Here is a 26986-nt window from a genome sequence, read left to right as displayed (position 1 = left end):
CTTAAAACAACAATAACCATTTCTTATAATTCATGAATCTGTGGGTTAGCCAGGCTCAGCTGATGACTTCTGTTCTATCTGTCATCAGATGGGACAGCCAGTAGCTGGGCTGGAAGATTTAGCAAACCTAACTTCTTTCAGTTATAGGTGTGTTCCTGCTAGTTTTTTACTGTATAGTATTGACAGCATGAAATGTTTATTGATATGGTTTCAAATCCACCAGTGGAGAAAATGGAAGTTCCTATGGCCAGGATCCTCACCTGACCCTAAACTACTTGATGATGTAATTGACTGCTAGGCTACTGCTTCCACACCCATAGGCAATAAGCTATTACTGACTGAGTCACTATATAAGTTGCTCTGCCCAGTGCTCTGGGTGGAGGCAGAGACAGAGGTGGATTACAGACCTGCAGACTGCTGGGTGCAGACGTGATTCTAGTGCTTGACCTACCACTGGGAGAATAAAGCCAGGTATAAATCCTTTTACTCCAAGAACATTACATTCTCATTTCTCGGTATCACTGACTTCACAGTGAACTTGCTTGGAGCTGAAACCCTCTGGAAGATACTCCCACTTCTATCAACCTTTAAGAACTACCAATTGTCAAATTTTGATGTAATATCCAAGAAGTATATCCACAATTATCTGAAAAGGCTATTAAAACACTCTATCCTTTTTCAACTATATAGCTGTATGAGGCTGAATATTTTTATATACTTCAGCTAACAAAACTCATAGTAGATGTAGATTTACTGCAGAAGCAGACATGAAAATCCAGCTGTCTGCTACTAAACCAGACATTAAAGACATTTGCAAATACATAACACAAGGTCACTCTTCTCACTAATTTTTTTGTTTGGGGATATATAGTTAATTTTCTTTAAAATGGGTTGTTATCAGTTTCTTGATTTTGATTTAGTTAAGTAAGATGTCATCACTGGGAGAAGCTGGGTGATGAAATCTCACTGCATTATTTTTCAATTTGTTGTGAGTCTGTTTCAAAATAAAAAGCTTAGAAATATGTTAACATACAGTAGTTACATGGTCTTTTTAATGATTAATAAGAATCTTAAATATTTCTTAGTTTCAGTTTCTAACACAGTAATATCAGTAGATATAGCCACATAAGCAGAAGCTCTTTGGGATCTTCAATAATTTTTAGCAATGTAAAAGGGATCTATGATCAAAAACTGAGAATCGCTGCAATGTAGGTAAATGAGGAAGTGGTGAGAAATAGTATGGCTTAGACCAGGGAGGTAGCAAATAGGAGTAAAAAGGAGTTAAATTCTGCATGTGTTTCAAAAGCAGAGTCAGCACTATTTGCTTGTGGATCTGATGTGGGAAACAAGAAAAAGAAGTCAAGTTCTGTTGCATGAGGAGACTAATAGAATGAAACTGACAGTTAATCAGATAGTAATGATCACAAGAGGAACAGATTTTGGGGGAATATAAATAAGGAGCTTATTTTGGAAATGTTAAGTTTTACGATGACCATCAAACATTGAAGGGGAGAAGTACATATGTTTGACCTGTCTACATCAGGCTTTCTTGACTCAATTAATACTGTTTGGGTATATTTGGCAGTTCTCTCATCTTAACCTAAAATGATTAGGTTTCTCAATTGGCTTCACATATTTACAGTTATATCAGTGCAAATAGCAATGAAAGTCTTACAAAATAATCACCCTTCACTGGTTGCAGGGGAAACCAATTATATGAGCAGTACTCAATCCTGGCTGCACATCAGAATCACCTGGGGAGCGTTTAAAACATACAGATAGTAAGGCCGTGCATTGAGAGATGTTGATTTAACTTAGTCTGGAGTGGGGCCACAGGCATCCCATGTTTGAAAAGCTCCCCACATGATTTTAATTAGCAGGAAAGAGGCCTGATTTTGCCATTTCTTGTACACTTTTAAGATTTCTTTTAAATTTAAACTCTCTTGAAGCCATCCCTTTGTACTCACTATGCTAACTGACAAAGGAAATTTTCTCAGAGCCAGTGTGTGCACAGGACTTGCCCCCTGCAGGACCCTGAGCCTGAAGGGCATGAGGCAGCCGATGATGAGGACCCCTGGAGCAGGACCAGAGCAGCTGCTTCCCAGAAAACTGCTTAAAATGAGTAGAACAGCCTGATGGGAATTTTGGCTGTGCTATCTAGACACAAGAAAAGAGCTCAGGGTTCAGCATCAACCCACCAAGCTCCGCTACCACCAAACAATCCTGAACTGACAAGCTAAGGAGCTGTGGAAACTGACCCCTCACTGTACCTGGTGGAGCTGTGGCTTTGGGCTTTCTGAGCCCCACCCTTGCCTTTGGCTGGAGAGAGATAGTCTTCATGGGCTGCTCCCCATAATACATCCCTCTAGACGAGAGCTTTAACTCATTGTCCCCGAGTTTTTTTTGTGTGTTTTTCTGAGTTATTCCTTTGAAGCCTCAGAATATTTGTTTACCTTTAATCACAATCAAGTGGGGGGTGTCATGAAAACAGCAAGCACTTTTATGTGTTGAATTTGAGCTATTTGCACAAGGTATGTCAGACAGAGGGAAGATGAATTCACTCCCGTTGGCTCCCTGGTTCTTAGGTTTTGGACTTGGGATGGAACCACACCATCAGATCTCCTGAGTCTCCAGCCTGCTGAATGCAGGTCTTAGGACTTCTCAGCCCCCATAATAATGTGAACCAATTCCTGATACTAAATTTTTTTATAGAATGATGCAATACCCTTGACAAAGTAATCCCATTCCTGGTATTTTATCCCAAGAAAATGTATAATTCAAAAGATTTTTGTAAAAGGAACTATATGTACAAAGTTATTAACCACAGTGTCATTTATAATAATGAAAAATTAGAAACAATACATATGTTTAGCAATTGGAAAGCAGACAACTATAGTGCATCCATTTGAAAGAAAATTATGCAGACATTAAACTAATAATCATGAAGACTATGTAGCAACATAGGAAAGTATTTGTAACTATAAGTGAATTCAAAAAAGAATATTAAATTGTATAAACACTATAGTTACAATAAGAAAATGTAAACAATGAAGAGAATCCATTTATTTGGGTCATGGGATTGCACAAGTTTTCATAACTTTCCTTTACCAGTAAGACACTTTAAAAATAATAAAAGATGTAAAATGAAACAATGAGGGGACTAAATTATCAATGGTTCTTAACTGGAATAGACTTCAGAATTAAAAAATACTTACACTTGGGTCCTACCTTATAAAAATTCTGAGATGGGGCTGGGACACCTATACATTTAAACACACACACACACACACACACACGGACCCCTCCTCCACTCCCAAATAAGTTATTTCCATGCCTATTGGTAGGTGAATTCCCAGCATAAAGTTCACAGATGGATAGAGAATAAGGGAGCTGTTCCAGCAACAAGCTCAGTATTGCTTACAAGGCACCTCTGCGCGGCAGAGACCAGGCTGTTTGTAGTGTGCTCCTGGCCTGCTGTGGCCACTCTCATTAGTGTTTGTGGCTTTTGGGCAGTGGGAGGCATCGCCCCCTGAGCAGGGCTGCTCACGAGGTGGAAGGTGTCCTGGAACTCATTGATGTCGATGTGGCCATCCTTGTTGAAGTCAATGCTACGGACAAGGTTACAGACGCAGTCATCTGTGACATCAGTGTTCATGTGAGAGCTGAACAGTTTCCAGGTCTGCCCGAACTCGTCCAGAGAAATGTACCCTTCCCAGAGGGAGGAAGTTACTTTAGTGAGTCAGTGTCGTTTTTAAAGTTCGTTTCCTCTAACATTCTTGCAAGGACACCTGCTCTCTACTGTTAAGAAGACAAAGATACCCAAGGCCTTATATCTACTTTAAACTTCCAAATGCAAGGCATAAAACCACTGGCTCACCAGTGACTAGGGATGCTGCTAAATGTCCTAGAGTGCACAGGATGGACCCCCAAACAGAGAATTATTCTGGTCAAAATGTCAGTGGTGCCACTGCTGAGCAACCCTGTGTTAAATCATCCTAAACATGTACTAATTTATTCTGATTTTTTAAAGCTTTTGGACCCATACATTTATAGTCAATTGAGTTTTTAAAAGGGTTCTAAGATCACTCAATGGGGAAAGAGTAGTTTTTTCAACAGGTGATAGGGAACAACTGGATATCCACATGTAAAAGAATGAAGTTAAATCCCCACTTTGCAGAATAAACAAAAATAAACTTAAAATGGATCAAAGACCTGTTTAATATAGCTGAAACTATAAAACAGAAGAAAACATAAGGGTAAAACTTTGGGACCTTGGATTATGTGAATTTCTTAGATATCACACCAAAAACATAAACAACAGAAGAAAAAATATAAATTGGACTTCTTTAAAATTAAAAACTTTTATACATCAAAGGACTCTACCAAGAAAGTGAAAGACAACTCACAAAACCAGAGAAAATATTTGCAAATCATATGTCTGATAATGGTATAGTATGCAGAATATATAAAGAACTCTTAAAAATATCAATAGTAAAAGGACAAACAGCCCAATTAAAAGATGGGAAAAGGATTTGAATAGACATTTCTCCAAAGAGATAGACAGTGTCCAATAAGCATATGAAAAGAAGTCAACATCATTGGTTATTAAGGAAATGCAATTCAACACAATGATGAAGTACTTCACACCCAGTAGGACAGCTATTAAAACAAAAAAGGAAAATAACAAGTGTTGGTGAGGATTTGGAGAAAATGAAATCAAAGGTAGGAAAGCAAAAAGGTATGGCCACTGTGGAAAACAGTTGGCAGTTTCTCAAAAAGTAATACATAGTTTTACCATGTGATCCAGCAATTGCAGTTCTGGGTATATATCCAAGAGAACTGAAAACATGTTCACATGAATGTTCATAGAAGCATTATTCATAATAGACAAAAAGTAGAAATCCAGATGTTTATCAACTGATAAATGGACAAAAAAAGTGGTATATCCATACAAAGGAATATTATCCTGCTATTAAAAGGATAAAGAATGGATACAGGCTACAAACATGGATGAACTTTGAAAACGTTATGCTAAGTGAAAGAAGCCAGACACCAAAGGCCATGATTCCGTTTATATGAAATGTCCAAAATAGACAAAGCAAGACACAGAAAGCAGGTTAATGGTTGTCAGGGTCTGGTAGAGAGGGGCCGGATGGAGAGTGACTGCTAATGGACATGGGTTTCTTTTTAGGGTGATGAAAATGTTCTAAAATTAGATGGTGATGATGGTTACACAACCTTGTGAATATACTAAGAATCAATGAACTGAGCTTTTTAAATGGGTAAATGATATGGTTATGTGACTTATACCTAAAACCCAAAAAAGAGTAATAACATTGAAAAGGGTCTTTGAACCACTGGGGGAAGAGGGTAAGGGTATACAGGACCTCCTTACACATTTTTTTTGGTAACTTCCTGTGAATCTATAATTATCTCAAAATGTTTTTTACAAAATACTTTGGGAGGGACATTGTCAAAGCTTTTCTGTTCAAGGTACTCTTCATTACTTTGTAGCTATGTTTGATACAACTATAAGGGATCTCACATCTTCTAATAATTATTTTTCCTGTAAGTTCTCATTCAGTTTGCCTTCATTCTTCTCTGCCGAACCCTTCCTCTATACAGACAGCTCTTCTATATTTGAGCTCATACTGTTCAAGTAGTCTTTCAGTTTCTGCCATTCATAAGCACAGCCATTACTTACTTTGCTTTAAAGTATTTGAACAGAGAGCTAAAAAATCTGGAAGACACTAAGGGATGGAAGATAAAACACTTGCTGTGTGTGTCAGAGGTGGTAGGACGCAGAGTGCCTTTACCTGAATGATCGCTGTCCATGACCCTAAAAATGGTCTTCAGGTTGGATCGGTTTTGATACAGTGTTTCCAGGAAACCTGACTGTATGTTCTGCAAGAAAAAACTCATTTTCCTTCTATATCCTATGTTCAGGCTTGTCCTAACATACATTTAACACATAATCCACTGTTAGTGATAATAAGACACTCTTGAAAAAAATCTGAGATGGTTTTACCATCCTTCTCTCCCCACACCCTTCAGCCTACCAAAATCCAGTGGGTCTTGAGGAACCTAGCGCGTGATGAAAACTCGGACTCACCGTGGTGATGGGTGCACTCATCTGTGAATAAAGTAAAAACTATTGAACTGTGTACTTTAAATGGATGAATTGTATGGGATGTGAATTATATTGCAATAAAGTTGTTAAAGAAAGGTACCTAGCCCAAGACCTCATACACATTACACATTCATTAAGCATTTACTGAATTATTTATTTATTTTTCTAATGGGGGAAGCAGAACCGTGTCAAGGATGTCAGATAGACAGTTTGAATCCTAGTTCTACAGCCTGGAAGCTCTGTGACCCCAGCTACTTGACTAAACCTCTCTCAGCAGTGTCCCCATAGATATAATGGTACTGCTAATACCTACCTTTTGGGTCATTTTGAGAATAAACTGAGGTAACATACATAAATCACTTAACACAAAGTCTGACACATAGAAACTCAATAAATTGTTGTTCTCTTTTCTCATCCATCTGCTCTTTTGGGTTCTCAATATTTGGTTGTTTCTGACTCAGAATTCTTTCCACAAAGGGCTTCATAGTCCACAGTAAACCTTGATCCATCATTTTCACACCATTACCGCATGGCCCAGTTGTTCTCTGGCTGAGTCCTCCAGCCAGGACTTGTACTTCAGCACGTTACTGTTGAGCTGCTCGCCAGCTGCGGCTTCAGCATCCTCAGCAGTCTCAGGTGTGACACAGACTCCACGGTGGCTGCCCAGTCGCCAAGGGAGATGAAACCTGCGGGAAAGAGCTAACTTGTAGACTTGTCACTTGCAAGGCTAGCTTCCTGCCCAAGAATGCAAACCTTCTTATTCCAACATCCTTCTTATCTGTAGGCAGTGGAAGTAATGAGCATGGTCACTACTTTGATTGGTCATGGCAGAGTTGGTTGGAAAAGATGGTTGCCAGAAAAAATACAGGATGCCCAGTTCACTTGGAATTTCAGACAGACCACAAACTGTAAGTATAGCCCAAATATTGCATGGGATATATTTATATTTAAAAAGTATTTGTTATTAGTCTATATTTATAATTGGATTTGATGAGGCATCCTGTTTTATTTGCTAAATCTGGCAACAGTATTCGAAGTCATACTAGTAATGTAAATAATATCATAAAACATACATATACATCATTGGTTGTTAATGTGTAGTTGGAAAGATATTGCTATGAATTATGACTATTACTGCTATTTCTTTTTTTTGGCAAATAAAATATACATATTTATGTGTACAACTTATATAGAGATATTGCTATTTCTTAATAGAGCTGTATGTGGTCAATGACAATTAGACATTCCATTGAGTTGAACAAAGACAAAATTTCTTCTTGCGTAACAGAGCACAGAACAAATAAGCACACACTTAACAAGAAGCCAAATCACTGATGTTGGGCAAATTTTGGGTGCATTCTTGAAACCTCCCCACCTGCTGTTTTTTGCCTAATTCTGTCCTTGCTACCCTTTCCTCCACTCCATTCCTTTTACCATCTCCATCTGTATCTACCAAATTCAGAGTCTGTTAAAAGCCTTGACTTTAAAATTTAGAAAGATAACTGGGTCGGTCATCCTGTTGAATAAAATGGAGGAACAAGTCAAAGATGTCTTCTGGTAACTAGTTCAATGTATTTATTTGATAACTACAGTGTGACACTGTGGCCAGCTTCCTTCCTCTATGTATATTCTACTTGATCGGTCTTACCAGTCTTGTCTGCATCATGCTTCTTAAATTCAACAAAAAGATCTGAGGAATAAGCAAACAGCTTTTCCCACCAAGCTCTCAGAGCTGACTCCTCTACTCTGCTAATCCAGGGACAGAAGATGGAAGCAAGCATTTGTACATTAGCATAGAGGAAGTAGTCATGGGGTTTTACTACATTTCTCCTCTCTCTTAATGTCTCAAGCTTCCTGGAGCTCAGTTTTTGAGGGAAGAGCTCCATATCTTATTTCCCCCCATTGCTCCCACACTTCTCCCTGTAGTGTACACACAGGACCTGTTTGGAGAACACTGCTGTCCTCTCCAGGGTAGGACAGTGGCTAGAGCAGAAGTTTAGGAGAAAGACCACCTTTGTGGTAAAGTTACGAGGCTGCACTGTACCTCAGTTCTCCCATCTGCAAGTAATATTAGATGCTTCCGTCCCAGGAAGAAAAGAACATTGTTGACCCATGTGAACCCTGAAATCCATCTGCCAAATCCCCAGAAAGCAAAAGAACCTGTGGCTGTGGCTTATGGGGTGACACCAACCCTTTAAAGATGAGTGAAAACAGAGGAGAGACCCAGGAAAGGTTTAGTGGCCTGTATGAGGACTTCACCCAGCATGCACCCACTGAGGGTCATTTCTGCAGGAGGCAAATTTGTTGCTTCTGAGAATGATGGGTAGGTGAGATCTCAGAGTGTATGGAGGAGGAGACCCCGCCACAGAGTCTGTTCTAGACCTTACTGCCGACCTAGCTGCACTTTGAATTATAACTTACAATTTGGATAAACATAATGGCATTTGACACTTCAAATGTTCTAAAACACTAATTCTGTTTCTCTGAAAATCATTCATTGAAAAGTCTTGCCTTTGCCTCATGGTTAGCATATGGGTTGCCTTGTCAGCTTGATACTGCACAATGTGGGGGTCAGGGCCGGCCCCAGTCTGACACAGGCCTCTCTGTTGCTGCCAACTTCATAGTAACTGGAGCAGAAAAGATGGCTAACACCGAAATCCAAACAGAGGGAGGTGGGCATTCAGGGTCACAGAAGAACAGTTCCCCTTCAATCCTGTAGGGCCCAGCCCATTTTGAGGGGCTGCTCTTCCTCCTTAACCTCACCTGTGGATCATTTTTTAAAGTCATGAATGCCGTAGGGTAGGAGTTGTGACTCAAGTAATAAAAACTTGAATTCTGATATGACATCTGCAATGTGTTTTCTTCATATTTTTATCCCAAGTAAAAATAGCAGGAGTCATAGGAAACACTTCGTTTGGTTCAGTTTAGAGGCAAGCTGGGTCTCACTCACTGGGGTGGCCACCACAGCCAGCAGGCAAACCAGTTATTACAGCTGGTGTGAGACCCCAAAGCAGACTTTCCTACACAGTGCTGTGCCTCCTGACATGCTCTGGGAAAAAGGTTCCCTTGTCAATACACTGGGAAATGCTAGACATTATATCTCATCATGGAGATTTACAATGAATATAGGAAACTAAAGGTTCTCTCAGGTCCTGCATTAGAGAAACCTGTATAACCTTTTAACCAAATGTTAAATGCTTACATTCATTGATCTCAAATCATGCTTACATGTACATGCTTACATCAAGCTCAATGAATTCTTACATTCATTGATCTCAAACATTTTTCCCCATGTGGAGCCAGGTATTTTCCTGCAGGTTAATTTTCCTGGCAATATTCTCATCCTAGTAGCATTAGGCTAGGCAAACAGTGTAGAATGTGAAGATGCCCAAAGATTAGTAGGGACATTAGAGCTCCTGGAAGACAATCTTGAATCCCTGCCCGGGGCAGAGCAGAAATTCTGGTAGCCGGTGGTGCTGTCTGAAACCCATGATGGCACAGCAAGCAACGGGACTCAGAGAACAGAGACACACTGGGAAACCTGTGGGCCATGTTTCCATCCATGACTCAGACCATAGCGGCCCCTTACTTTCCCTTCAGGGTATTGGTGAGTGATGGCCTCAATCAAATTTTGAGTTTTAAAGGGGCTGTAAATGACTGTGAAGAACCCAGTTGCTCTGGGCAAGAGAACAATAAACACAAGACTCGGCTAATTATGTGACGAGGGCTGAGCCCATCCAGGCCCCAGAGGAGCAACATGGGCCACTCTTATGCCATCGCAGAGGGTCACCCACCTTGCGGCCATGGCAGACTTCACAGCCTTCGGGTTTGCACTCATGTGAGCAAATCAAGAATTGCAGGTTGTATTTCTGTAACAACTGCTCTGTCACATTAGGTCCAAAGAAATAGCCCCTCCTCGAATAGTGTTGGCCTTGCAGCCCTCCTGGGCCATGGGGCCACTCCACAATATATCTATGACTTGGAGAGACCGAGAGATGGTTTCTTTCTAAAGTCTAGATAAACATTCAGAGTCATTCCTATGAAAAGAGGAAGCAGGAGAAAAGGAGAGGAGGAGGAGGACAGGAAGAAGAAGATGAAAATGTGTGAATAAATATCCATGCAATCAGTATTTAACATACAATTATATTTTGGACCCCTGAGGTTCCAGAATTTGTTATTACTCACAAAGAGAGCATGCATATGTGCATACTGTTTGATAACTATATACCCACTTTCTTGAAAACAAATCTTTCGTGAAAGCTCCACACTTAAAACAGAAAAAGGGAGCTGCTCTGGTAGAAACTCTGATCACAGCCAGTGCTCCTCAGCACCACCACTCCAGGCCCCTGGGCATTTGCCCCAGAAGAAGGCAGAAGGCTCAGGACTGACAGTATTGTCTTTCATAGCTATTACAAGGCTCTAGCTGTGGCCCTGGGAAAGTGCAATTGGACATTTTAGTTTCTAAAGTAATTTCAGAATTTTTAGAATTTGCAGAAAGGCTGAATAATTTTTCTAGCAATTCAGGTTCTACCCTATTGTTAGTATTCAGGAAAACACTGATTTCCTCAACTGAGATAATTGGGTGTATTTTGGTTGTCAACGGTTAATACCTCCCAAATGTACTTTTAAGGAAAAAAAATGCATTTGATTAGTAAATATCAGCTTTATCACTGAGTCACACTTTGCAAAAGGAGACACTCGCATGTAAAATTTCATTTCTAAGTTGATGCTGAAGCCCAGATTGCTAACTCAGGGAGAATGAAGCTAAACTCACCAACTATCTCTCCGAGGTTTTGAGCCTCAGAGTTGGCTGGGAATCCTCTCTCTCACCACCCTCCATCCAATCAATCAGCAAGTTCTGCTAATTTTAGCTCTTAATTCTGAATTTCCTCCTTGCTTTAATGGATGAATCAGAAGAAAGTGTCATTTTTAGAGCTCAAAAATGGCTGAATACCAGCAAGTCCATGTAGTTCTGTTTACATTACTGCACAAGATCACCATCACCATCCCCCACCTGGGGTACAATGAGGGTCTTTCTGCCGTAGTCCTGCCCCAGTGAAAGGCACCCACCCTCCATCTGGCTGCCAGAGTTACATTTTGGCAAGCTGCGTGAGTGCCTACTCAGTATTCCTTCTCCTCCTTGCTAACAGAACTCTGATTGGGTGTTTGGGGTAGCAATGAGCCTCCCTAAACTTGCTCTCCCAGCCTCCCTTGCTGCTCAGCGTGGTCACCTTACATAGTTGTGTAAATTGTGGGATAACAGAAGAGGACAGAAGCTGCTGACCTAGGCCTTCTGACCTTGAGCTACAGCAGCGGCTCAAACAAAGCACATGATGGCATTAAAACAAACAAAGCATATAATGGTTTTAAACAAAACAATTAACGGTAAATCATGACTTACCCCAGATGATGTTGGGTCACTAAACCAGGTTTCCTCAGGCAATGGAGCCCACCTGCTACATCTTCCTATTCTTTACGAAACGCTAGAAATATGAATATACGAGCCATTAGGAAAATACAAGTATCTTTCTGGGGTGTTCTAACACCTGGGAGAGAGAAAGAGGCGCGAAAAAAACACGCTCTGAATTCACATGGAAGGGGGAGATTTGCTCTGTGCCTTAAATCCTTGGACCTTCCTGATGGCAGCCAAATCTAGGGAGCAGCATCTGGTGGGTACTCACCTGCCTCCCTCCTGCTGCGTGGGCCCCAGCAGCTCCCAGCTTCCCAGTCGGCTTCGGCCAGGCAGGGCGCGGGCTCCTCCGTCTCCCGGATCTCGGGAGGCCGGCTCGCTGTCCGCACCCGTGCGGCCCAAGGTCCATCGAGCGGCGTGCCCTGGGGACAACGACCTGGGTCAGGAGACCCTGCAGGAGCACCCCGCTTTTTGGGACTGGAGGCCGCCCCCGCGAAGCGGCGAGACAGGGAGAGAGAGAGCGGCTTTGCGAGGGTAGCAGCGGCGGGGGGGTTGGGGGGGGTCGCCCTGGGGAAGCGGCTGTCTAAGCTGTTCCCTTCTCCGCCAGCTTCATCTCCTTTCTCGTTTTGCTCCTCATGGTAGAAACCATGTAAAAATGGCCAGAAAAGATACAGATGCTGGAATGGCGCCGGCGGGCCTTTCTGAGGAGCACTGGCATCCAGGGGCCACAGGCAAGCACGGTCTGCGAATGCTTCGCCCTGGCCGCGCCAGAGAAGCCCAGAAGGTGGGGACTTTCACGGCAAGTTGCTACTGCCCAGAAGGTGGGGACTTTCACGGCAAGTTGCTACTGCTCCGACAGTCAAGCTCAGCGTCGGAGGGCTTACATTTTTTGTCTGTCTTTCATTTTTCTAGTAGTTCATCTATCTTGTATTTGGCAAAAGTGTTGATCTGTGCAAATTGGAAATTTATAAAACCTGGTCCTCCACCCCGGATGATTTGAGAAATACTAACCTAGGTCATTGCTCCCTCCAGGAGTTACTGATTTTCAGACAAAGATGGGAAAGCACACCTTTCTCTCTGGGGGACCAGCCCTTACTGACGTCCCTGTTGGTGCACAGAGGCCAAAGCAAAGGGGAAGAAATGCAACTCACAGGTGGGAAATGTTGGAACAGGAAAATCTTGATGCTTGCTGTGGGGGAGGCAGCGCTCGGTGGCATTGTACAGGATGTTCTGTCTTGCCTGGTGAGTAAGACAGGGCAGGGAAGGGAGCGCCTCTCTTCAGCCTGGACCTGTCAGGAAGATACCCTTCTTGCCAAAGGGACTGAGTGTGTTCCCCCTCGCCGACTCAGGGTCCTCATGGTGCTGTGACCAGGCACGATGGACACTATATACAAGCTGGAGGAATTCTGATCACAGGACAAGAGGGGTCAGCCACAGAGCAGAGCCGAGGCATGGAGCAGCCACTCATGCATGATGTATCTGAGTGCCACAGTGAAAACTGAGGGACACCACTTCCACAAGAGCATCAACAATACCTATCTGTGTCTCCAAGGAGACTGTGCCAGTGCATAATCAAAGAATGGGAACCTTCTGCAAACACATACAAGGCCCGTGGCACAAGAAAGCCATGTCCTGGTGTGGACTGGCTTAGAGCAAGAACAAAGAAGGACACTCAGCGAGGGTCAGCAGAACCTGAAGGATGTCAGGAGAGGAATCCAGATGAACAGAATAGAAAGGAATGCAAACTCTAAGTTTGCACAAGTGGTAGTTATTTCCTAGACAGTTCCAGCCCTGGGCATAGAGGTGAGAGGCCATAAAATGTGCCGGAACTCACAACCACCTCTTTCCCTCCTCATTGTCAACTCTCAGTAAGGGCCAGACCAACAGTCCCACATCTTTCAACCCTCAGGTAACTTTAGTTTAAAGATGTTACCCGCTCCAAGAGGCATCCCTAACTTTGATTCTTAAGGAAAATAATAGTGTTAATAGGTATTGAGCCCTTTCCAAATAGGTGCTATTCTGGGCACTTTACAGGAATTCATTGGTTAGCCCTCGGGCCACCCCTATGAGGTAGCATTCTCATTTACAGTTTCACATGAATTAATTGATTAGCCTCAAACTGCCATGAAAGTGTCCTCATTTGTAGTACAGATAAGAAACTTGAGGTATAGATACTAAATCTGTACCAGGTATAGATATTAAACCTGAATCCAGGTATCTGAGTCTATAGCCCATACTTCTCTGTGCTTCCCTCCCAAGTGGTCTCTGGACTCTGTGAGTCACTGTACCAACCTCTCCCTAGAGCTTTGCAAACCAGCTATTGGGAAGTCAGTTTTTTTGCTCAGTGACAGAAAAAAAACTGTTCTTTAGCATTCTTTCCCAAAGTCCCTGCTTCTGGGTTTACAGTATTAAATGTGATTTTTCCCAGGAGAGATAACTTGCTGCATCATGATTTACTCTCTCTTCTTCCAGACATTGATGCAGCTGAATGGAATGTTGGCATTGAAAATAAATAAATAAATAAATGAGATGCCAGGCAACATGTGGAATTGAAAAAGGAAGTACCAAGAGCTGGTTTTAGGTGCCTTGGGCCCCTCTCTCTGTCAAGAACGTGAAAGGGTTGAGATTATGCAGAGGTAGGGGGCAGATTTTATAATGAGGATCTGGGGAGAGAGCTATTGAAAATGTTATGGCCTTCCCTCCCACCTCTGTCTCTGCCAAGGAGTTATCCTTCCCTCCCGACACAGGTTGGGTGTGCAGGGACACATGACTTGCCTTTCAGTCACCAGACCACCAGGAGCCATAGCCTGACCTGTTGATAGGATTTGAATACAGAAACCTTGGACTTTGAACTGGATTCAACTGGATGAGACCTGAATGTAGACTTCCTCAGGGAGGGGATGACCATGGGTCTGTGCACAGGAAGAAGGGAGTGCGTGGAAATCTGGGGAGCTACAAGGGCAGAGTAGGGCAGAGTGTTGCTACCCCAACATCTGTCTACTCTTCTTCCTTAGTAATAGAAACCCAGATTCTTACAAGCACCATCTAGAATGAAGATTACACTTTCCAAACTGCCTTTTGGTTAAGTGTTGACTTATGACAAAGTTCTGAACAGAAATATGAACAGAAATTTTGTGTACAACAGAATGTCCTTAAAGAGAAAAAACATGTCTTTCTTCTCTTCTCTAATTTATGCTGTCTAGAATGTGGTCATGATGGCTGGAGCACAGATAGTCATGTTGGGCCATGATGCAACATGGTAGAGCAATAAGAAAGCAGGTATCTGGGTCTCTAATGAATTTGTGGTGTCACTATACCAGGCCTGGACTGCTTGCCTGCAGTTTTTATTTACACAAGAAAGAAACAAACATTAAGCCACTGTTATTTGCAATTTTCTGTCACTTTAACCAAATGTAGTTAATACTATTCCCACTTATTGAGTACAAATTTTTGAAGGCACATGCACATGTTATTTTCATTTAATCCTCACATCTGTGATATAGTTATTTATAGCCCTATTGTATAGATTTAGAAACTGAGGTTACATTAAGTTAAATAACTTGTTAAGGTCACATAACTGTTAAGTAGCAGAACCAGAATTTTTATCCATTTCTATAGGCCATCAGTTAACCACTCATCATATTTGCTCATGGGAAAAAGGATATACTTACACATTTCAATATCTGTGTAGCAGAGAGTACCATTCCCCCAAGTTCATTTTCCCCTTTTCTGCCAAAGGAATGAAACCCCCAAATTTGTGCTAATTTGTGCTAGGTATATGGCCAAACAGAAAGAGTGCATTTCCAGCCTCCCTTCCAGTGAGGTGTACTCATGGAGCTACATTCTAAACTAAGGGGTAGAGCAGATGTATGCAACTTCTTCACTGTGTCCTTAAAGGGCAGGAATATTTTTCCTCCTTTCCTTCTTCTATCATATTGCTTGGAACATAGATGTGGTGGCAAGTCATCTTGGGCCATGCAGATGCGGGCATGGAAGTCACACCCTAAGGATGGCAGAATACAAGACATAAGAAGCCTTGGTCCCTGAACAACCTAATGGAACAAAGCTGCCATAACAGCCAAGAACTGCATATTCCAAGATTCAAACCCAGTATGATTCTAAAGCCATGCTCTTTCATTTCTGTGTCATCTAACATAGATTTTTACATTGGAGTTGCCAGAGTAGACTGGCATGTGTAGTAATGAGTTCTGTCTTTGGAACTGTGCAGGCAAATGTCAAGGATGCTATAATAGGTATTCCTGTGTGTGATGGGCAGTTGGAATAGAGAAGCCATAAGATACCATTCAAGTGTAAGCATCTATGATTAAAAGAAAATAGAATCTTTGCTTTCTATGTTTCTACTTCCACAATGGAACAGGAAATAAGAGACTTATGACTATTAGAGTATGCTTTGTCTCTCACTCTCCCCCTCCTCCTGCAGGTTATTGTAAGTTCCTTTAGACACCACCTCTAGTTATCTTTGTATCTACACTAGCACTTTCCTTGCACAAATAAGCCCTTAAAACAAAGTTGGTGAGTCTAATTTCTTCAACTTTGTATCTGCAATAGCATCCCCCCTGCTTGAAGTAAACCCAATGAGTTTAATTGAAGATTAACTGAATTATTAGGGAAATAGAGGCTTTTCAGGTGACTGATGATTGAGGGGTAGGGATTAGAATTGCTTAGATCAGGGATGGCAAAGAGATGGCACTGGCTACTGCTACCACTGTCATGCCCACGGCTAATCTCAGTGATCCTTCTCCTTTCAATGGTGTAGTGCTTTCTTTTTAACAGCCCTTATTAGTCATTTGGGGTCAGCACACAAGCTGACATTTATTTTATGTTGGCAGTGAAACTGGGCATTATGGTGAAATTTGCACTCTTTCATTACTTGGTCTATACCTTGAACCTGTCTAGTTTAGCCAAAAGCTCCAGGTCAGTCATGTCTGCCACTCCACCATGAAGAATCAGGACTTTCTCGTCAACCAGAGTGGCCAGCGGAAGCCAACAGAAATCATCTTGCCATATTTTCAGTATTTTCTAGCCATGTGTCTGAAAAATGGCATTAAGATAATGTCTCTACTGAATCCTTGCCTCGATCCACGAAGTCACTGTTGAAGATATAAGTCCTCTCTGTCATGTGTATGAAAAATGACATCATTAAGTTGCCAATGATAAACTCAACATACCTGAACAAGAGAAACTTGCTCTGAAAGGGAGCACACCTTATATTCAGCATCACTTCCTTGGTGAAGACATAGCTAGATTTAGAGGCAAAAACCAATAATTTAATGACAATAGTTATGGCATGATTGCATTTTTATAAACATGCATGTTCTATATACATGTACTTAAATATATAGAAAAGAGACTGAGAAATAATCACCCAAGTGTAACTATCTATAGGTAGAGAAGTAAAATTAAAATTTTAATTTTATTCATTTCCTTACCAGTATTTATTATTTTTTCTATAGGAAACCTTCATTTTTATATGATAAAGAGTGTAGATAAGTGGAAAAAAATTTTAGTGGTTTTATTAGAATAGTAAGATAATATGTAGTTTCATAAAATACCTTTTAAAATGTTACATGTTGTATATTCCACTTTATAAAATTGGAAAACTACTTAAAAAGGCATCTAACAAGTAAGAAGCTCAGACATAATAACTTTTTGTAATGACAGGTCAACACCAAACACCCAAGCATGGTTTGTACTGTTGGTTCACCATAGGATTCTCATGGTTTCCTTGGTTAAAATGGAACTCTTTTGGGTAAACCAACATTAAGGCAAAGAGAATCATCAGGATCTCTACTGAGTCCTTGCCTCGATCCACGAAGTCACTGTTGAAGACATAGGTCCTCTCTGGTGACGGGAGGACATTCTTCCCAAAGAGAAGACAAATCCACGAAGAGGCAGTGAAGGAAGGAAATAGGAAATCAGTAAAAGCCAGTGTGCATTTGACAGTCACATCAGATCTAATGCCAATTTTGTGCTTTCTGGCTCTCCTCCCAACATGAAATGTCAGTAAAAGATGGAAATATATGCTACTGGTCTTATATTTCCTTTTCCTGTTCATCATGAAAGGATGAGGTTATGACATGCTCGTCAAATGCTTTATATGAAGCCAGAGTGTTTGCCACGCCATGTGGTATATGCACGAAGGGCACTGAACTTGTGATCCAAAGGCCAGCTTTTAGTTCCAGCCACACTATCTTTAACTAGTGATAATAACAATAGCTGCCATAGGTTCCTCAGGACTAAATAAGACAATACATGGGAAAATGCTTCAGGAAGCAGAGTATGTATGTAGGCAGTAATAGTACATTAAGAGAATATTCATGTATGTTGCTACATGCTTGACATTTATAACTAAAAATGGATATGAAGAGAGCTTTTAGTTGCTTTGAGATAAACAATTTTTTTATTAACCCCAAATTTTTTATTTTTTAAACAGTTTACAAAAATATACTAGAACATAATACAGTGCTGTTATATTTTGTATTTGCTGCATAGCAGCAAATAGTATTTTACAATAATACTTTTAAAATCCAAGCAATACTTAAACATTTGTTTAATAGATATTGTAATGTATTTGAACTTCTAAATTAAGCCTCAGAGTAAGACAGGGTCTTAATTTGAACATTCATACCTTATAAAATAAAAATATTAAGTCATCAAGCTGGCTGTGTAAATCTCCTAACCAAGAGAAAGGATATCAATTTCAACTGGTCCTTACCATTGTTCCTTATTTTTATTCTGAGAAGGAAAATACCCAGAAAAATCTGACAAAGTTAAGAAATTTATGGCTACTCATTTTTCCATATGTGAGAGAGGGATAAACATTAATTTCCTTTGTTGTAGCGATAGTTAATATTGAAAGCAGAAAACACAATGTTTTTCTGTGTGATTAGCATCAATAGTAAACAACCAATATTTTTAATGAAACAAAGATGGAACAGAATAATGCGGGGCTGTGAATGCAGATGAGAATGGGAGAGATTTTGCCTGATCTAAAGTAGGAACCAGCTACTCACTTATGGGCTACTGTTATGAGAGTTTTCAAGAGAGGCTGGAAATCTGGATTTTAATATGAAATCCTCCAATTTACAAATGTTGGAAACTAATTTTAACAATTTAAGAACATTTCAGGGTAAACAAGTCCTACCCACAGGCTGCATGTGGCCCTCAGGGCCAGTTTCCAATCCCTGATGTGTTAAGGTCAGCCTCCCCTAAGATAAGGCACGGTGCGCCCGTCTACAGTGGATGCTTAGCATCACTGAAAAACATAAGGGGATGTTTTCATCATCAACAGGATTTCTCTCTGGGACGAAAATACAGGTGGATGGAAGGAATAATTCATGAGGCACTGGGGCCTGCTTATTTGCAGGGATTTTGTTTTGAATGGAGAGCATGAGTTTGAGGTCACATATGAATTGCTTGGGAAAATAAAGCAGAGGCTGGGCTCATTCACCCCACAGTTCTTCACTGCACCAACACTGCTTCAAATAAACATGGAGAGAATATATGAACGCTCTCAGCAAGTTGCCATCACATCTCCCTCCAGCCCTGCCTTTCCTCCTCCCCCAGCATGGGCAGAGTCTTTTTGTTCGTGTCCACCATATAAGTGGTTTCTGGCCAGCTCTTACCACACACTGTGATCTCCTCACTGTAACAGGTGGGGACACGATTGATGTTGGGCAGTTGTACCATATGTTTCCTGGTTTTGTCCAAAAGATTCCAGACGTAGCAAGCATGGAGCTGCTACTAGGAGGAAGAGGCGGGAGGGGGCCAAACAACACTGATATTCGTGAGGGAGGATGGCCCCTCCCCTTTACTGCTTAAGGACCCCAATCACACAAGACCCCAAAAGTGACCCTAGTAAACTGCCCTGGGACCCTATGCCTGGATCCTTCCTTTTCACCTATGTTCTACCCTTGCTATCTACTCCATGAAAGCCATTCTTGCCTTTAGCTTTGAAGAAAATCTGAGTTAAATATGGGCTTAACTGAGCTCCTGGGCCTGAAGGTGCCACTGGTGATGAACAGAGGAACTGTGGGTAAAGCTGGATTAAAAAGGAAACTGCAGGGTCGCTCAGGTCAGCCTCAGGAACAGCAGATGGATCCATTAACTGGATTCAGCTTGCCTTAGAGAGCTAGTAGAATTCTTGCTGATTTCCCTAACAGGAAAAATGATGCTGGAGTGGGAAAAAGAAGAACCTGGGAGGAATTTAAGCAAAGCTGAATTTGATCTCTCAGGAGAAAACAATGTCATCCTGTAAGTTCTTTTCAAAGCACTTACCAAATAGTAAGTAGTTCTACTGACTCCCCACCGATTGAGTTCTGTAAATCCATGTTCAGAACAGTGAACGGAATGCCCAGAGCAAGCCCTACAGATTCAGGAACTCACGGGAAACACACAGCTATCTGGACCTCGCCCTAGACCTACATACAGTATCCCAGAACCTACAGGGAACCCAGGGATCTGCTGACCTAACAAGCTCCACGCATGATTCTTACGTTTGCTGAGTGTATGCAACACTGGGGAGTATCATGGCCATTAAGGTTCTGTGAAAATGTTGTTTATGAACACCTTCCCTCAACATTTTAAGGCAAGTGCGGCCAGCTAGACATACTTATGTCCTCAGTCCTGCTTGGATATTTAGGGCAGGGAGAGCAGGCAATGGCCATTTCCTCCTCATTTTCTCCCTCCCAGTCCCCTACTGGGCTTCGGATACCTTTAATTGAGATGGGTGTTGTGAGGTGCAGGATTATTAAAGACCTTGTACCCTATCCTCCCTTACCAACAGCACAAAACAACATGTTGGTGCCTCTTGCTCCTGCCTTGTCTGGGCTACATCCAAGGGTACACGTCACAAACACACCCGGCTGTGAAAGCTCCATATTAAGAACAAGGCAACCGCATGGGGAGAGGGGAGGCCAAGGGGAGTCAAGGCACGAGAACCCCGAGTAAAGAAATTTCTTAGAAGTCCGTCCTCCAGCCCCACCCTGAGGGTCTTAGGCAAGCCACCCAATTGGGCCTTTTGCAAATTCCTGACCCACAAAATTATGAGCGGACTGAAAGAGTTGTCTTAAGTCACCCAGTTTTGGGACAGTTCATTATCTAGCACTAGATAACTGAGACAGGAATTGTATAAATGCTTTACAAAATTATAAAATGAATTTAAATCAAAATTAAAAAAACAAATTCTCTAAAAATCAAGACCAAAAATTAAACACGTGAAAAAAGGAGTTATAAGTAAATTTTAACACCAAGTCCTAAGATTTTCAGCTGAGCACTCTGGTGGTGGTCACAGCAAAAAGGAGAAGCTGATTTTCAAGAGTTGCCTGAGTAAAAATATAATGGTTTCCTGCTTCTATCCAGAGAAAACCTTCCCTGTGCAGAATAGGCTTTGGGGTACCCACACGCTAATTTGGGAGGTGGGAAACACATACCTTTCTCTGCATTCTGGAAAGCAAAATGATGTTGGGTTGAGGTGCTGCTTCCCATAGTGTAAGTGTGATGTTTCTGCAGGATGCAGATGGCAGGTTCAAGGGAGAGTAAATTGCTGACAAAAGAAGAGGGAATCTGAAAGAGAGAGAGATGCAGGCAGATTATTAGTTCAAGTAGACCAAATTATCCATGGTCTTTGTCTCCCCCATCATAAAACACATGAGACTATCATGTGAGAGCACCCTCCCCACCCCTCCAGTCTCAGGGCATGAGGTGTCCCTCCCCTGAAAACGCCTCCATTCACCGTCTCATATCTCTCCTGTTTTCAGTCCTTCTGTTAGCTTTTCTTTTCAGTTTGGAAAACATACTGAAGTCTCTTCTCTTATAATCTCGAAGCAATTCATCTTCTTCATCACCATCACCTTTTGACCTCCTATATCTCTCTGGCTGTAAGCCAACTCCTCTTTTCTTCTCATGTAGATTTCTCTCAAGAGTAAACTATGTTATTTTCTCTTTAATTCACTATAAACTACTTTTGCATCCTCACTATTGACCCCTGCCTACCATGCAAATGTCTCTAATCCTTTCCTCTTGTCAGTCCTTATTTGGCCGGAATGGTGAGGCAACCTGTCGCCCCAAGTCATACCTTGATTAAAATCCTATTCCCTGGGCTTCCTTGGTGCCAGACTCCCTTGGATCTTCTCCTACCTCTGACTATTCTCTATCCTTTTTGAGCTCATTTCCCCCTGTCTACCCCTCAAATGTCGCTTTTTATTTGTATTCTAGTTTCAAATGCCAGCTCTCCTCACTCTGTACATACCCCCAGGAAAATCTAATCAGCCCTCATATTTTCAACTATCACTTCCACCTCTCAAATCTACACTTCCATCCCAGACCACCCCTAAACATCAGCCCCATATTCCCAGCCTTCTGCTAAATTTTCACTGGGGTGCCTCAAATTCCATGTATCACAAAACAAAAACAACTCATCTCTTCAGAAGCCTACTCCTCCAGACTCATTTCTCTTCTCTCCTTTCTTCAAACTCTACTCTGACCACCATCACCTTTGCATTTTTTACCTTACCTGGCATATTTTTCCTGTCTCACCCTTCTTGACTTGGCTAACTTTACTCATTCCTTAAGGCTCACTTTAGGAATCACCTTCCTTAAAGAAGCCAGTTTGACATGCCCCTCCTCTGAGCTCCTGCATGTCCTATTCACATCTCCCTCACTGCAATACCATATTAGAGTTTCCCATTTTGTGTCTCTCTACCTTTAGGCTGTGGGTTCCTTGAGAGCAAAGACCGTGTGAGCAAATTCATCACTTTATCTCCAGAACTTACAGCACAGTGTGTGACACATAGTAGGGATTCAGTAAATATTCCCTGAATAAACTATATGCCGTATTTATTTTACACAGCAAAGATGAATCCTTTTCTAGCTCTTCTTCAGGAAGCAATGTGAGATGTACTGACAATGCTGAAAATGGATTCCACTCTGTATGTTTCGCCTCTCCCACTTTTACCCTGCTCTACTTCCTCTGTTTTTGAAGATTACTGTCTTGGGGATTGTCAAGGAGTTACTATCTTTTCCTTTGCAAATCAAATGAAAGACTTGCCTTGCTTATGTTGGTTAGCTTTTTAAAAATAGTTAAAGAAAGAAGACTACAATCTCTTTTTTGTGTGCAAAATGATCCCAGATATAAGAGACGTAGCATAACCAGATCTGAGTGTGGGTGAAGTGAGAAGCCATCATGAGCAAACCAACTCCACTGAAACCTAGCTGCCTGCATGGTTTCAGAGCTGAAAGGGATGCCAGCAATGGCTGAGTCCACCAATGACTCACTGACAACTTGTTTTGACAATTGGTAGGTTGCACAGATGTGCATGAGATCTTCTCACTAGATCTTGGCCACTTAACTTCTCATTGACTCAGTTTTTTTATCTATGTTTCTTCAAGAATAATAAATAATATATTTTTAATGCCCTCAGTAGATAGTAGAACCTCAGTATATATTGATGGACTGAATCTGATATGTTTATTTTAAAATATCAGTAAACAAAAACATGTCCCTGGCTCAAATTTAGGAAGTAGTAAAAGACATACTATCTCAATGCAGCATTGTTATAAACTGAATGTGTCCCCCCAAAATCCATGTGTTGAAGCCCTAGCTCCCCTAGGTGGGGCCTTTGGGAGGTAATCAGGTGTAGATGAGGTCATGAGGGTAGAGCCGCATGATGGATTATTCTCTTTCTTTCTCTGCACCATGTGAGGACACAGAGAAAAAACGGTAGGCGTCTGCAAGCCAAGAAGAGGGCCCTCACCGAGAAGCAAATCTGCTGGCCTCTTGATCCTGGACTACTTGGTCTCAGATACAGAAAAAAGTGTCTGTTGTTTATGCCACCCAGTCTATGGTATTTTGTATAACAATCCTAGCAGATGAAGAGAAGCATAAACCATTGGGGTGGATACCACATCAAAGATTGTTATTATTAAATAAGTCCTCTTTTGCCCTTCAGGCACTTTGTTTTTATGAGCTTATAGATCCAGAAATGGTGGCAGAATAAGACAAGCTTGTCAGTCATCCACCCCATAGAAAAGACACTGGAGATAGAAATATGACACTGCATATACAGTGAGGAAATAGTAAGTATCATGGGCCAATAAACTATTTGAAACAACCTCTAGGGGTGAAAGAAATGAAGTCTTTCATCAGGCAGCACATCCAGTTGGAACTAACTCTGGGTCACAGAGAACAAAAGGGATGTGCTTTCATATATCATGTAGAAGAGGGGGCACCCAGCTGTCACTATGATAGCAAGGATGCACATGACCCCTGCCTTGGGGGTGTGTGGCCTCATCTGTTTCTCTGTTGTGTGTGGATTAGTGGTAACTTTATTTTAGGGTTGTGATGAGGATGAAATGAGGTGATACATGAGGATGACCTTGCAAATGTTTATCACTGTTATGAAAATCATGATAATTTTGATGAGGACCTTTCTTAAATGGCACTCTCAGAAATCTTTTAAAATGTTTCTCCCTGCAAACTAACGAGCACCTTAAGTATTTATCAGTTCAGAATTAACAGAATACATCATGGTATGTTAAAAACAATGGAATAGTGTTCAGCCAAGACAAAGAATGAGGCAAGTTTGTATATAACAGTATGAAAATATCCCCAAGATATATTGTTACATAAAAAAAAACAAATTTTACAACAGTATGCTTAATATGATCTCATCTATATAAAAAAATGGTAACTGTATAATCAAAGAACACACACCAAACTTAAAAGTGGTTACCATTGGAGAATGGGATTGCGTGACTTTCATTTTTAATTTACATAGTTATAACTTTCATAATTAAAAATCAATTATATTTTTTAAAGTTTTTACTTATAAAAAATTAGAAAGTGGCTCTGAAAGTGAGCCCACATACAGAAAAGCAAAAGGACTCCGTTTTAAGTTAAACCTCCATCTTGAGATTTAAAGGTTAACAGTTAAAATTCCTACTCCATCTTGAGATTTAAAGGTTAACAGTTAAAATTCCTAGAATGTCTTTTGCAAAAATACAATTTATGGTCCGCTATTAACGGCCATATGATCAACAATCAACAGACCATATCTTAAGCCAAAACAAAACACTCCCAAGGATTAATGACCAGTCTGTTTTCAAAAGGAGAATCATCACCTTGAAGGAGAAAGAAATTTTTCAGAATTCTTTCATATGGGCCTATCTTACAGAAACATCAAAGGAGGAGGTCCCTGACCACGTTTTGGGAAAGGCAATGAGTCAACATCTGCTGACCATGAAATGGAGCCACCAGAAACTGAATGACGTAGATACCATCATGAAATAACCCATTCCTCCCAAGCCCCTCACCCTCTGACACTGCTTGTATAAACTCTACGCAGAACTGCCCCAAGGTCCATGACTTTTCTCTTTTTTGCTGGCTCCCTTGCGTATGAGCTATCTGTAATAAACTCCACCTGCTTCCTTTCTTTTGAATTCAGTGTTTGTTTCTGTAGCACTGAAACCCAAGAACCTGGTCTTTGAGGGTCCGTAACAGCTCTGACTAAATAGTTATTGCATATGGCTGCTTTGAGAGAACAAAGTTACATCATCACAGACCAATAGAGAACATTCTAGAGGTCATTAAGAGAAATGAATAGAAAGGAGCACTAAATTCTCAAGGGAAAAACTATAAAAGTGAAAATTCATAAGATCAAACATGAAAAATGAGATTGATGTAGCCTCAGATTCTTGTATTGGCACCTTCGGTAATGAGGCCTTTCCTCCTGGTGGTTCCCAAGGTGAGCCATCTTCTCAGGTAACTAGGACACGTATACTGCATGGAGGAAGATTTCTGTCCTAGGCTTTGAGTTAGCATCATCCATTTGTCATATTATCTTCTTGTTTAAATGTATGTAATTGTTCATCTGCCCTCTAAGTGAACCCAATGAATGGAAGGGAGATTTGTCACCCTGGACTTGGAGACCTCAAAACACACACAGCAAAGGCCCTCCCTGGGTGAGCTGGTAACAAAGGGCCTCTCTCTGACTTCTGCCCCAAACCAAACTTGTATTTATTTCCTGTGTGAAAACATGCCTTTGTTGCCCTCGTGGTCTCACCCATTTCTGCACTTCAGGCTAGAAAGAAAGCTCTTACCTTTTTCTGAGACACAAGGAGGGAGAAACCTCTCTAACACACAGCCATGATCCCTATCCTGTCTTCAGCTGATCTTATTCCTCACAGACCTACAAGTCTGATAAATAAGATGCAGGTCTAGTCTGGCCTACCTTTTCCGGGAAAGGCAATGATGCCATCCAGTCCTGGCCAAGTGCCCAGGTCTCGCCACCTCACGGCAGCGGGCCCCTCTAGATCTCAGCCAGGTGAGGTCTGCTGGAGGAGCTGAAGGCTGAGGCTGTGGTCAGGGTGACTCCCTCACACCCCGGCCCCACCGCTGCTCCCACCCCATCCAGAGTTCCAAGTCCTCTTACTTTCCAATATTAGGAGGCTGTGTTTCTCAAGCTGCTTCTGAGAAGCCTGAGCTCCTTAACCCAGAAATAGAAGAGTGCTGACAGGACAGAGGGGCCTGGGAGCTCCAGAGTTTGAGTGGTCCCCACTGAAATCACACAGCAGACTTGTGTTCTTCCTTGTGGCCAGCTTTTCTCTGTTTTCAAAACTTGCTGGAAAATTCTTGCCTTTTCTTGTTTACTCCTGTTATGAAAAATACTGGAAAGCCTGGACTGGATCACTGATGGAAGAAACAAGCAGCACTCGGAGGTCTTGGAGTGTTGAGGCTTTATTTCACACTGGCGGGCTCAGAGGGGAGTAATCTCCCAAAAGTCTGAGCCCTGAAAAAAGGCAAAGGGAGCAATATATATCTTTCTGCTTCTGTATTTATAACATTCCTGCATGCACAGCAAGCGAGCAGGCAAGGGGGAGGGAGTTTAGGGAGTGAACCTTGGGAACGGGCCCTTGGCAGAGCAGGAAACCAAGGGAGTGTTTTTGTTGTTTGTGTTGAGGAGGGGGAGACAGATGGGAGCCACTAGGGCTAGACTGTTGCCCTCCTAAATTTCTGTCCTTGTAAATTTTTCACTATCACTCCTACTGAGACAGGGACCTTGGGTGTAGTCAGAGTAGGGTTATGGCCTCCAGAAAAAGCAAGGCAGGATCTTTGCAGTCAGAGCAATGTAACTACATGCAAGGAAACCCCCTACTAAAACTGTGTTAAACATTCAGTTCTAGAGTCATTCTTCAGTGAGATCAGTTAATATACCCCAGATAAAGAAGAGTAGCATGTTTATTTTATGCTAATCATTTATAATCATGTGTAAGATTCACTTTAACATGCTAAAAGGCCCAGGCCTATGTGCTGTCTTTCCTCCTTCAGATCTGATGAAGTGATTTTACAAACGGGGCACACTGATAGAGCATGCAGGCCCAGCCATAACACAGTAAAAGGCAAGAAGGAGTCCACCTTAAATATAAGA

The 26986-nt window shown here is 41.6% G+C and overlaps 1 protein-coding gene across 1 annotated transcript; it reads right to left on the bottom strand.

Moving 5' to 3' along the window:
• Positions 1-3381: 3381 nt before the first annotated feature.
• PPEF2 (protein phosphatase with EF-hand domain 2) lies at positions 3382-25919 on the bottom strand. Its single transcript, XM_073238075.1, is given in 21 exon segments — positions 3382-3547; positions 3550-3708; positions 5817-5904; positions 6657-6721; positions 6724-6816; positions 7779-7886; positions 8643-8702; positions 8705-8757; positions 9373-9488; positions 9925-10037; positions 10040-10108; positions 11812-12064; positions 12130-12188; positions 16442-16617; positions 16766-16801; positions 17255-17421; positions 18190-18236; positions 19187-19301; positions 19947-20002; positions 20993-21125; positions 25790-25919. Coding segments are annotated over 21 exon segments (2133 nt in total). The 5' UTR covers positions 25817-25919; the 3' UTR covers positions 3382-3407.
• Between the last annotated feature and the right edge of the window lie 1067 nt (positions 25920-26986).

Source organism: Manis javanica, chromosome 5 (assembly GCF_040802235.1).
Source record: "Manis javanica isolate MJ-LG chromosome 5, MJ_LKY, whole genome shotgun sequence".
Classification (NCBI taxonomy): Eukaryota; Metazoa; Chordata; class Mammalia; order Pholidota; family Manidae; genus Manis; species Manis javanica.
Note: the sequence above shows the minus strand (reverse complement) of the source record. Positions and strands in the feature narration are given on the sequence as shown.